General features: G+C 41.1%; 1 protein-coding gene across 1 annotated transcript in view; it reads right to left on the bottom strand.

The window, feature by feature from the left end:
• The window catches only part of LOC136177149 (CUB and sushi domain-containing protein 2-like), a 44,067-nt gene extending 32,560 nt beyond the window's left edge, over positions 1–11,507 (bottom strand). The window contains exons 1-2 of the mRNA XM_065948457.1: positions 6,479–11,507; positions 2,060–2,267 (exon numbers count right to left, since the gene is read on the bottom strand). Of these exons, the coding sequence (XP_065804529.1) occupies positions 2,060–2,267; positions 6,479–6,713 (443 nt within the window). The 5' untranslated portion in view covers positions 6,714–11,507. The remainder of the gene's footprint in view (positions 1–2,059; positions 2,268–6,478) is intronic.
• Between the last annotated feature and the right edge of the window lie 1,808 nt (positions 11,508–13,315).

Here is a 13,315-nt window from a genome sequence, read left to right as displayed (position 1 = left end):
TATCTCTTTAATAAAAAACTCTAATTATATTACATTATAGTCCAATTATCCAATACTGTGAAAGAGAAAGAGACAGCACAGACTTCTAGCCCTACTGAGTAGAGGGCTCACTGAGCCATGCACTGAGAGGATGTGTGCTTTAGGTCAGCACCATTATAGTGCTCTGCCTGACCCCTCTAATTATCCACCAGCTGGGAGGTCAGGTTCCCTCCAGCCATCCATCTAGTTCTTCACTTCCACATGCATCCTCTCCTCCAAAGGTCCTGCCCTCCTTTCCACTGCTCTCCTTTGGTGTCTGCTGGTTCTTACTGTTTGACCCTGTCACTCCCCTTGTCTGTCCTTTCTCCTCCCTGCTAGCCCTAAAATTATGGATACCCAACTACTTAGAGACCTCAGAGATCAAGTTATTGTGTTGAAAAAGGGCTGGTCAGCTGTTGCGCTTTGGAGAAAAACAGCAAGCACTTTTAAAGTCAACACTTTGTCAGTAACACAAGCCAGCATGACCAGAATAAAATAATAACAAACGAGGCGAGACAGCATGTCTGCAATGTGTCCTCCGTCCCCTGCACTGCCTTTCCTTGCAATGTGCATGATCAACTGTGACTTTCACTCTGCATTGCCTGCCAATGGCCCTTTTCCCTTTTTTTCTAGGCACTTATTTTGCACTGTTCTCACTTGTTCTCTAAGACAGTTCAGCCATGCCTCAGGTGCACCAACGTAGGTGCCCCAGGCAACAATTGCTACAAAGACGACAGACTCAGTAGAGATTTAAGTGTCCCACATGACAACAAAGTGCAAATCAAAGTCTAGGACAAGAAGCTGATGACAAATTGTAGAATGTGCTTGAGGTGCATAGTCAGGCTTCCGCCTGTGGCAGTCTGGGAAGCGATCAACGTAGTTGGGAAAGCAGAAATTCGAAGAGACTTTAATATCAAGCTACAGTTTTAAAACTGGTCACAGTCAATCAAAATCTTGTTGACATTTGTTTAGCAAACTCTGGAATGAATGGGTTGAGATGACAAACAAATCTGGGGCCATTACACACACCATGACGACTTTGCATACATTCTTCATGAACATGTTTCTTCTTTCAGCTGTCTTCTGCTCGTCTCCTTCTCTATCTATGCCTAAGGTATCCAAAAGCTGAGCCAGTGCTACCCCAGCCTTGTCCCTTCTTTTCTGCCAACTAAATGTGGCTGTATCTTCAAATTTCCCCTGGATTCTCCTGTTTATCAGTTCTGTCCATCTCTTTCATGATCCTCAAACTGAACCACCATTTTCTATTTCATTTATAGAAAAATAAAAAGCTGTGACCTCTCTGGTGTACAACAGTACAAAGGGTACTGTTTTTACAGGTTCTTTAGCATAAATAAATGTAAGTGTGGCTGAAAGTGTGAAGCACATGTTCATTTGTGCCCATATGGGCTCAACTGTGAATGTGTGTTTGAGTGCATGCGAGCGTGGGTGAAACATCGCTATACTGGTGGTGGTAATCAAGCCCACTAATTACTTCCTGAGTTGAGAGAGTTGTCAGAGAGAGGAGGAGCTGCCACAGATGGTGAGAGACCCACACTGACACCAGGATATCCTACCTCTTCATCATTAGAGCTGAGCGTGTGTTAGTGTGAGACTGAGTTATTGATAGAACGGGAGAGTATATGTGACCAAGATTGAGTGATCAAATTTCCGATTTAAACCACAGACCAAGTGATACTCCTTCAAAGGAAAAAAAAATCAATGAACCAAATCTAAAATATAAACCGTTTTCGCCAGCATTTTACACTTCAATTTTTCAAAGATACTTCAAATAGCAGTCATTATTTGATAACCCTTATGTTTTGATACATGCTGGTTCCTCTGCCTTCCTCCAGAGACATATCAAGCATCCAACTCCACTGGCCCTACCGGACACCTAACCACTCCCATCCATACTTCATCCAGCTCTTTCCTTCATGTGCTAAAGTGCCTGTGGGCAGGTGGTGCACCAGCGGACTCCTCTTCCCTGCCTGCCTTAGCTAAGCTTGCTCTCCAGACAAAACGCTGCAGGCTGAGTACTCACCACTGTGAAGAGCCCTCAGTGCCGCTGACCTCCAGTAGGTCGTAGTCATCCTCCAGCTGAAAGTCAGAGAAAACCAGGGCAATGGTATCTCCTGGCTCGGCGAGCACAGTCCAGGTGCAGTCGGCGTTGTTGTTGTACTCAGCTGGGTAATTGGGAGTTGTGATGACTCCACTCTGGCCCCGCAGTGTTCCACCACACCCATCATCTGCTGCAGGGAGCAAAGAAAAGAGAAGGTTTTCAAAAGCTAAGTAGAAAATGTAAAATAGAAAAAGGTAGTCATAAAGGTGCAGTGCAGAGATAACTAAAAGTGTATAAACATTATGGAAACATGGGGAGAGAAATTATAGAATTTCAAGAGAAAGAAAAAACAGTTGATTGGAATGAACATATTTGTCATTACCTTACTGCATAAAAAAGAAGACCTTATTACAGCTATCAATTAAACCAAATTATTATCTAGATGCTAAACTGCTTGGAAAACAGATTATGGTGACAGGGATGCTGATGACTGACTGATAATCACCATGAGATAGACGTCATGATTTAGCAAGAAACATCTTCCAAAGTGTCATATAAAGTGTTTCAGACCCAACATTTCTGGGGACCTTTAGAGAGGAACTATCAACGAGAGAGTTCCCTGAGACCTTCACACCATGGGGACTGTTTTCTGTCTACATTCACACCACCATAGTGATGACTGATAAGAATCCTAAAGTGACATAAGCCGGCCAACAGCTGCTGGAGCGACGCCACATGCGAGACACAACAAAAAATATGCAGGACGCCATGGTGAGTGAGTGTTTGTTGTGTGAGATTTTTTTAAGAATAAAAAATTAAAATGTAAATTACTTGTATGATCTGCTTTGACAAGTGAAAATTGCAATGTATTATCTCCACCGCATTAACACTCAACAATCCCTGACTTTTATTTCTATTTGAATGGTTTTAGGAAATTATACCAACTTGTATTTACTATTATTTGCTAACGTTTTCAGTTGGGATTTAAAAATGGTGGTCGGTAGTACTGAACTGGCTCTTGTGTTTGAACAATCAACGTACACTGATCTATGGACCTATCGCTATGCACTTACATCCCCAAAGTCCCTATTGTCTACTCTTAAGCAGGAGCTAAAAAGGTTCATTTTAAACAGCGTTATAGGAAGGTGTGGAATCAATAAAAAAAGGGGGAGGGTATCAGGCCTATGAAAAAGTTCCTGACAACACCTTACAGGCTTAACTTAGTGGAAAGTGTTGCCAGGAACCTTTTGTGCTTTGTGGCATAAATATATAAACATATTTGTTTTATGTTTTGCTTTTTTGGTCTTAAATTACGTTCCTGCCACGGGCCAAAGGGCATATTTCCAAATTCATGAAAATATGATACGAGTTAAAACATATTGTTCCTCTGTCTTCTATTTCCCCTACAGGCCAGCGAGACATTACTCATATCATTGTGAATCCCCCCCCCACAGTACTGTTACAGACAGTGTAGAGCAGGGTGGAGTGTGTGATGCAACCTAGAGCAACATATTGTAGGGCGAGGGGGATGATTAAATTTAGATTAATTCAGAATTGTGTTAATCAAAGCATCTCTTCCCTCCTCAACACTGCTTTAAGGAGACCATTAAAAAACAAAGCATGCATTTCATGTGTTGCCAGGATAATTCCCCTGCCTAGCGTCTGATATGTTCATTAGAGCTAAAATAAAAAATACAGCATCATGTGATATAACCAACTGCAATTCCTGTGTTAAAATACAGACTTTAAAATGTTGTGTGTACATCTCGGCAGTACATACTTAGAAAATGAGGGAACGTATGACACATCCACTCTATTATTCTTCATGATATTTTGTGTGTTCATGTGTGCTCGTCTGTGTCAGGGAGGTGTGGGATTCATTAGTGTGCCGCCTGCTAAATGTGTGTATCAAAGAAAGGGTGGAGGAGCTCAGAGGCACCAGGCCCTGTCTATCATCCATCCTACCTGTCACCACTGCAACCCCCCCCCCAAGGGAGGGCAAGGTAGTGTACGGACGAGCGGGAACTTGTGAGGTGTGAACTTGAATAGGAGGGAAACCACGACAGAAGGGCGAGAAGAAGGAGATGAGGAGGATGACAGGTGACAAGTGAGGATGGGAGGGAGAAAGTGCAGAGGGAGGGTGGACAATAAAGAAAGAGAGAGACGGCAACAGGGGTGACAGGTGGGAGTGACAGGAAGTAGACAGCAGACAGAAGAAAGGATGAGGAAGTGCATTGATATTCCACACAAGACGATTTCTTCACACTTGAAGGGAAGTCTCTGGCTCTAAACTCTCCCCTTCACCTTGACTCTCTCCATAGCTCCAGCAATTTTGTGGCTGCTACTGGCAGAGGCAAAGCAGTATACAATAACAGACACAGCTCGATATTTGTGACATGTGCAGAAGCTTGTCACATTTTGACCATCAGTCAATTGTAGATGTCAAGATGCTTCCCATGGTTGAAATGTACATATTTGCATGGGCTGTCACTTAGGCTGTCATGATCATCCATTAAATCTAGAGTGACATGGTAATGAAAAATGGGAAATGCATGAAAGCTACAAGTATGTCCAAGTTCAACATAAACTAAGAATACATGCATATACAAAAAAAATGTGGCAACAGTAAAGCTACAAATATTTGGGATTTTGTATAGGACAACTAAATGTGGCATGGCCATTTTAAATGTGATATGCACACACTAAAGATGAATAGAACTGTGTGCATTGATATGTATACTTTTTCAGAAGTTAACCTTATTTCATGAGCTACAAAAGGAGAGTTGCAAAAGAGCAGAGAAAAATGGATGGTGGAGACTGTGAACGGGTTTAGGTATGGAGAGACTTGGTCACAAACTGAATAGAAGAGTGGTGGTAAATGAAGTATCCCCAGGCGATAATGGCTGGAGAACAAATTGATGAGCATAAGACAGGGAATGTAAAACAGTATTTGCGCCATCAATGGCTGGCTATCATATGTCCCAACAGTGCTGGCACATTTGCCCTCTCCTGAGTCCAGTGACCGTGCCAAAATGTTCTCCCCCACTCTCACAGTACAGCTACAGTTCTGCTTTTACACATTTGGCCAGCCTCTGTAATTGGAGTGACTAACAATACTTGTGAAAGAGCACTCAGGTGTACAGGTTGACTTTTATGTGGCACTAGGAGACCTCAATTAATTCATAGGGGAAATTGCTAGTTTCTAAAACTTGTTGGCGTGTAATTTCTGCTGAAAAGGTAGGATAATCACATCCTTTAGTGCTTGAGCAATTTTTCAGGAGCTGGGCGTGCATGGAGGAGGGGAATGAAAGAGAGACTCCCTCTGCAGAGAATGAGGGAAAAGGGGATGACACTTACATAAACTGTTACAAACTCAGAAAGAGAGATTGGAAGACGCATATTCAATCATTTCTACACAAGATGAGGAGTACAGGCATGTGCATGAGTCTGCATGTGACTAGGTCGGTATGGGCAGTGCTGGCGTCTGGTGCCCAGCCATGTGTGCTCCTATGTGGGCATCCTGACTCCCGGCCTGGTTACAGATGGCACAGTGTCTCAGTGTCCTGCTCAGTAGGAACAGTGACACAAACCATTGGCCACATGGACACACACACACAGGCAGTGCAAATGGATATGAAAAGGGATAGGCAAACTGACTATGACTCGTATTCATTATGGCTTAAATTGCCTCTCATACCAACCATCAAAATGGTTGTACAACAGCCTCACATTTGTCTACAGTGAGTTTTTTTTTGACAAAATTGAGTCAGGATAGGTCAGAAAATGCACACTGGCAGGTGTCGCTGCCGCAGGGAGGCTTGCTAACAGTGACAGAAGGACAACTGGCACAAGAACATGACTGGGCGCTAACACATGAGGTCCTGTCATGGTAAATAAGATATCAATGTAACCACAGAAGTGCTTGTCAGGTCATGTAGGGGCATGAGTAATTTATGCAAATGTGAGTGTGTGTGTGTGTGTGTGTGTGTGTGTACTGTTCACAATTTACAAAAAGGTTTTCAGAGAGCCAGTGCGTTAAAAATATCAAATGGAATTTAATGTCTGAGTTGTAGGAGTCACATTTTTAAAATGTGGGAGGACTATTTTAGGTCCATTGACCAGGTTTGTCATTGACAGAAATCTAGACAAATTAAGCATCACATGAGAAAATAAAACCGCAAGGGTTTGAAGATATTTGAGAACCTCAATATCATTGGTATTCTATAGCAAATAGATATCAAACTTAGTTTTCTGCGTTGTATATCTATCCTGACTGTCAGTCCTCGGGGTTATACTCTTTTTTTTTTTTTAAAGATCTAATAAACTAGATGCCATTTAATGTTTACCTTGAGTAAAAGAAAAACATTTTAAAGACGCCTTTCCACTGTCTATGCTACATACCTCTGCAGTAGGGAAGGGGGAAATCCCAGGCAGCAGTACCCGCTGAAGTGGCAAGGCAAGACAGGGTGGTGTGACCCTCGAGCACATAGCCCGGGCTGCAGCTGTAGCGGATTTTGTCCCCAATGTTGAACGTGGACCCCTGCTGGTGGCCATTGAGCAGCTGTCCAGGATTACCACATGTGTAGCTTGGTAGAGCTGGAGAGAGGAGAGAGAGAGAAAGAACATTATGCATCATCTTAGTACAGTTAAAGGGGCAGAAAATGAGGGGAAAGCACAAGAATTGACCCAAGCAATGACTTATGATTTAGTTCAAAAACATAGAAATCCCTTTTTCTGGTTTTCGAAAAGTGCTGATATCTGAACAGGTTAAGGTAACCTGTAAAGCCATTAAGAGTATTGCAAGAGTATGACCTACACAACATGATGTGAATAGAAAATCAAGAAATTAAAATTGTATTTTTACCCCTTTAGCATTTCATGCTATCATTGCAATCACTTTGTCACTAATGGACGCTGTTTTATCATCATGGCTTGTCCGGTCATGCTCTTGCATGCAAATAAGAGAGATCAGCATTGACAGAACCTTGTCTAATTGTGTGTTATTATGCAAATCAAGTTCAAAGGAAGTTCAGCCAATCTCTCGCTCCTGAGTCTCTTGTTCCAGTATTGTAATAAAAGGCATGATTGCAGCTTTTGTTACCCTTGATGACCGATGTAGAACTGCTAAACATGCAGTACACTGGCTCCAAAACAGACAAGTATCGTTGAGATGCTTCTGATAGCTGCATCTCAAACAATACATCGCACAAGTTTGAAAAAGGTTAGCATGACCAAACACACATATAGACGGACACACAGACACACACTAACATGTGTGCACACGGTCATCCAGCTTACAGTCTCAGTCACCAACACAGTCTCATCCAGTCACACACTCCGACACAGCAGGGGAGCTGGCCAGAGCATGAGCTGGACTTTGGATGAAACTCAGTCTCTCCACAGGAGCTGGGCTGAACTGGCCCATAGGGAACAAAATTGATCTCAAAGCCACACAGTTTTCTGGTGCCTCAACATCACACAAAAAGCACACATGCTTTTCTGTCCCAAGCATCATCATTTCTGACACAATGTTTCAATTCCAATGAGGCCACTTTAGCTGAACAAAAAATAGATTTCTGTATAAATCCATCTACAAATTTAGGTTTAAAAATGTTTCAAATTCAAAATATTTTCATCTGATTGAGATAAAAAGATACACTTAAAATACTCTGCACAAGACTAAATGAAAAGTAAAGTAACTTGTTAGGTGTATGTTTCTTGGGCAATTGTAATGCAATAGTCATTTAAACGTGCCAAACACAAAAATGCTGTCAAGAAGAGTTTAAAAAAGTACTATTATTTTACTTGTCTTGAGACTGTTAATTATCTTTTTTTTTTACTAGCATGTTACTCTAAAGCTTCCATTGATTAAGGTATATCAAGGACAGATTCTTTTTAAAGATTTATTTTTGGGCTTTTCGTGCCTTTAATGCAGAGAGAGGACAGTGAGTAGAGTCGGAAACCAGGGAGAGAGAGCGGGGAATGACATGCGGAAAGGGGCCACGGGTGGAAGCGAGCCCGGGCCTACCGCTTGAGGCGAGAGTCTCAATACATGGGATGCGTGCCCTAACCATTGCGCCACCAGCGCGCCCCCAAGGACAGATACATAATTTTACCCAGCAGTGCAGACGTATTAACAGAGTGGCAAATTAATATATTGTAAACAGTATCTTCTTTCCACCCACAACACATCAACATGAACTCTTTGGGTTTTGAATTTGTGTGCGTGTGTGTGTGTGTGTGTGTGTGTGTGTGTGTGTGTGTGTGTGTGTGTGTGTGTGTGTGTGTGTGTGTGTGTGTGTGTGTCTGTCTCAATAGACAGGATTGAGAGAGATCTGAAGTTGACAGGGATGTGGAAAACAAAGTCCATCTACTGCCATCTCACCAATACACAAAGCAAGTACTCTTGTAAGGAAATGGGTAATGAAGGTAATGAACTTATTCTCTCCATAAAAAAATAGTTTTTTTTCATTCATTAATTCCCTTATTCAAATCATTTTTATATTAAAAATGTATCAAACATGTACTGATTTTAACCCGAATAACCTGAATATTACACAAGCACAAAGTGTGAAGTCAAAAACGTTTTATCAGCATAAACAAAAGCTTAAAAAAAAAAAAAAGACTCAAAATGTGTCAGTGAATCTTTGCAAAAGTGTGAACGTGTTTGCAAGGAACTTCAAAAAGGCTCAAAGGGGATACAATCAGCAATGGCTCACTTAAACAGCTGCTTGTTGCACTTGTAGTTACATCCTGATCAGTGATTTGACAGAAGGTGTTTCCATCATCTGCTGAAGGTAGAACACCTGCTCACACAACAAAGACTTACTTAAATGATGCTGTGCTGACTTATATTTCAAAGTTCTTGGTTAGTACTTGGGATTTATTTCCTTGGCTATAGGCCTGTGCTATTCTCTGATGACAGACTGACTTGTCATTTTTAGGCTCCACTGTGCCATAGCCTTTATTTTGACCAGCCAAGGTCCCCTTATTACAGCTTCCCCTCCATCACAACCACATTAGCATATACACAAGGACTCTGTCTGATTAGCATAATAGCTGCTGGAAGTGAGGATTCAGTGCTGTTGCATGGTCGCAGGGGGCCATGACGACATGCAAGTAACTGTTTTACCCCTGTGTCTGTGACCAATTCCTCTCGTGCCACTGAAGTTGATCTCTAATCAACATTGAAGACATTAAAGGGGTTCAAGTAAAAGCTGAAGGTGAACAGGCAAGTAATTTAATGTAATAGGCTGAGGTAAAGGCATAGATACTGTTACCATCCAACAGACGTGTCCCTCACAACACTGACTGCTTCGATTTTTGGTGTGTCAGTGCCAAGGCCCTGATGCTGGCTTAGTGGAATACTGGCCGGTCCAAAAGTAGATGAGCCACCATTAATGTTATTATTTGTACCTTGGCATTTCCTGCTAAGTCAAACTGTCTGCTGTCAGAGCAGCCTAATTAAGATTTGGAAGAAATATAAGACATGAGAAAAGCAGATATGTGAGAAGAGCTGCATGAAAAGCTCTGTGGATTTCAGGGGAACGTATATGTGTGTACGAGTGATTGAGGGAAAGAGATGAACAGGATGACTGATTTCATTGCATTAGAACTGATTGAGGGCACAGCACTGTCAATGTGCAAATGTGCGAGAATGGGCAAACATGTACGTGTGTGTGTGTGTGTATGTGATAGTGTGTGTGGGTGTGTGCATGTGAGCGATTTTCTCATCACACTCTCCATTTCAGGTTATTAGTTTGGGCAGTAAATTAAGTCTAAAAGTGCCATTACTGGTGCAATCCCAAGAACGGGGCTATGCTGGGAGCACTGAAGTGGCAAATACTTTCTTCTAACCAGCCTCAGAATCCATAAAGTCTTTATTCTCGCAATGTGAATATTCTGTCGCCAATGAACTTCACGAGTAAAAAACACTAATATATGTGATATTATGCACTCACAGAGGACAATACACCTGAAAACAAAACGTTTTTTTCAGACCAAATCAGACTTTAACATGGATAAACCAAACTACAACTCTTGCTAATATATCTCTCTTAATGTTTAATGCAGCAAAAGAACCATGTTTACCTCTAAAGCCAGAATCAGAAAACAAAGGCAGCAGTGTATTAAAAAAAAGAAATCCCTCTTTTTACACTGTGTGCTTTAGAGTCATTTATCACAATCTCTTTCATGTATTCCTGCAGGCTAAAAGAGGTGATGGAGAGGAAGAAATACCAAAAACAGAGACCAAAGAGCCTGAGAGAAATAAGGAGAAAACTATTTTAAATATTTGCAAGGTGACTTTGCATTACTCTTCATTAATCTCCTCTCCAGCACAGACTTTCATACATCAGAATTATTTCCCCAAAATCATTCGACAAGCTTTTACAGTCTTTACAGGAAAATTTAGCTGCACTAAGTGGTTTTTGCTTGAAAACAGAGAGGTTCTGTCCGTCTAAGAGGTCTGGGTTTGAGCATCACGTGGTCTTTTACATCCCAGCCCCCTCCTCAAGACCAAACCCGCAACAAGAGCCCTTGGGTGTTTGTCATGGCAGCTCCATAAGTCACCAGAATGGGAGTCGGTGACATGGCCTGTCCCTGGGGCCTGGATGCTTTAAGCACTTCCACTGCTGAAACGGCAAAGGATGCTCCTCGTCCATCAATGCATCTCCTCTCCGCGGTGCATGCTGGCCAGCAGCCGAAGCGAACAAACACGTTCAAGCACGTACATACACGTTGAGAGGAAGGAGCCCTGCCATTTATCACACAGTCCCCATCATCCGCTCACATTCATTTATTCCTCTCCTCCCTTCTTCATAAGCTCTCATTCCTGGTGACTAGGACAGAGGACAGTCGAGAAGAAAACGGTATGAATTGCGTCTCCTGTGGGATGACCTTTGACCACATTAGGACTGATACTCTCCGTTCCTGGATGTCTTCAATCCTGTTCTTCAATTTGTCATCCTCTCTCAGGAAGAGAGAGTAGTTATATACTGTTGCATACTGTAACACCCCTTTTTCACAAAATGGCCCTCAAAAACCTTGTGCTGTAAAATAACATGATCATGAATTTCTCAGACCCCAGTAGTAAAAAGGGTCTTTTCAGAAAATGTTTTAAAGTTGCTGCAAATGGTAGATGGTGCGAAAGTAAAGGAGAGAATAAAATGTATTCCCACTTTCACTAGCAAATTGGTTCATTGTGTCTCTTAAGTTAGGGAGACTATAGTGGATGGAGGAAACAAATCCCTGATGTAAGTCTTGAGTAATAAAAAACAGGGTAAGAACAAGGAACATGAAAGACAGAGAGAGAAAAGGCCAAACATACAGTACGTGAAATGTGAAGATGACAGTTGGTGAGCTAACATCTCTCTGTACAGATGATGCATCACACATCTGCAGAAGACGCATGATTGACAATGTAACAAAATATTAAGGGTATTTCACACTAATTGTTCTTTGAATGCCCGGTGAAGATGCAGAATAAAATACCGGTACCAGAAAAAGAACATTCTCTGTTTTTGTTGCAGGCCAACATTCATTTTTCATTAAAAAAAAAAAAAAAAAAAAAATATATATATATATATATATATATATATATATATATATATATATATATATATATATATATATATATCTTTTCATATCGGTTTGAATAGTCAAGAGGGAAATGGACCAAATTTTAGATAGCTAGGGATTTAGAGTCGCTTATGTTTTTAAGTAAGAGAAAGAGCATGAGATGGAGATGGAGACAAAGGCAGATGGCAATAAATGAACAGTCAGTCTTGTAATGTAAGTACAGAAACATCAACAGAAAGAAGCTTCATACTGCAGCACCTGGCTCTAAATTAGTCATCAGTAAAAAGGCAGAAGACTGAAATACCAGTTGATCATACAATGACTTTCATTTGGTGTGAGCTGCTAGAGTTAAAAATCTTTAAGAAATGTGTGCTAATGTTCAAATCTTCATATATTCTCAGGATCTCAAATCTCTCTTTACCATCTCTGTTCATTTTCTGCTTTTCTGTCCTCTTCCAGTGTGTCTAGCATCTCTCTGACTTCCTGCTATACATTTGGGAGTGACATTGCGTGATCGATCCCAACACGTAGGTGCATTAGCTCAATAAGCAGTTTCTGCTTTGTCAAGCAGCAACTCAATCAATGCCTGCTGTTCCCCACACATGGGCTGAACAAAGACTCCCTTCACTTCTGCCTAGAGGCTGAGGAATGCAGAAATTAACTCAGTTATATCTGAACCAATTAGATTGCCCGCTTTCATAGCTGAAACACCTGTTGGTTTGCCGTTTGCCTGGCAAAGCGAGGTGCGTCCATAACGGCCTTATGGGGGTGGCTTAAAATTGCCTCCCTTGTCTGGTCAAAACAAAAACAACCCATTCCCCACCACAATTGAAACTTAGGAGGACAAACTAGCTGCTGCATTGTCGACAGAGAAGCCAACACTTCAACATAGCAAGCTTCCTCAATGTCTGATGATAGTAAGGTCAGTTTATGATTCAATTCAGTAGATATCTTTTAGTTACCTGAAGTTGGAGGAGGTTGACTACATGCAATTTCATGAAAAAGGTGAGTAAATTAATGCATTTATTAATTCATTATTTTAATTTTGATTTTAATTTCGTAAGGGAACTTTATTAACATTATCCTTGTGTATAATTTATTTTTCCCCAGTCATGCTGCAGTCTGGAGGAGCATCTCCGGAGCCAGCAGAGTCGGTATCCATACCTCCTCCCTGTTGGACGTCAGAAGAGCAAGATTGACAGCTTCTACATCACCATGGATGAGCATCTCATCCCATGTTGGGCAAACTGCTTCCTCTGGGCATTTGATGAACTTTTCAAAGCACATTTTGTGTTTAACATGTCTTATGATGCAGCGTTAGTGAATTTTTACACATTTTTGAAAAATGTGGAAGTTGTATATTGTACCTTCATTCACAATGTATTGATTTACAGAGAAAATAAAATGTCACTGTTTGAAAATAACTAATAACTTTTTTTTTTTTTTAAATTGAAAATCATTCTTTCTCTAATTTTAACACTTTGCAGTGTAGATAGTCTGACACTTAATGGAGTTAAACTAACACTAGCCAGGTAGTAAAAAAAAAGTGTCGTAGCAGAGTTACTTGTCTAATCCCAATGTGTTATTTTAACTCTGTTTAGCGAGTTGAAAAGGGAACTCTCTCTCTCTCAGTGTTAAATGTTTAACTATTTCAAAAGT

The sequence above is a fragment of the Labrus bergylta genome, chromosome 19 (assembly GCF_963930695.1).
Source record: "Labrus bergylta chromosome 19, fLabBer1.1, whole genome shotgun sequence".
NCBI classification, from domain to species: domain Eukaryota; kingdom Metazoa; phylum Chordata; class Actinopteri; order Labriformes; family Labridae; genus Labrus; species Labrus bergylta.
Note: the sequence above shows the minus strand (reverse complement) of the source record. Positions and strands in the feature narration are given on the sequence as shown.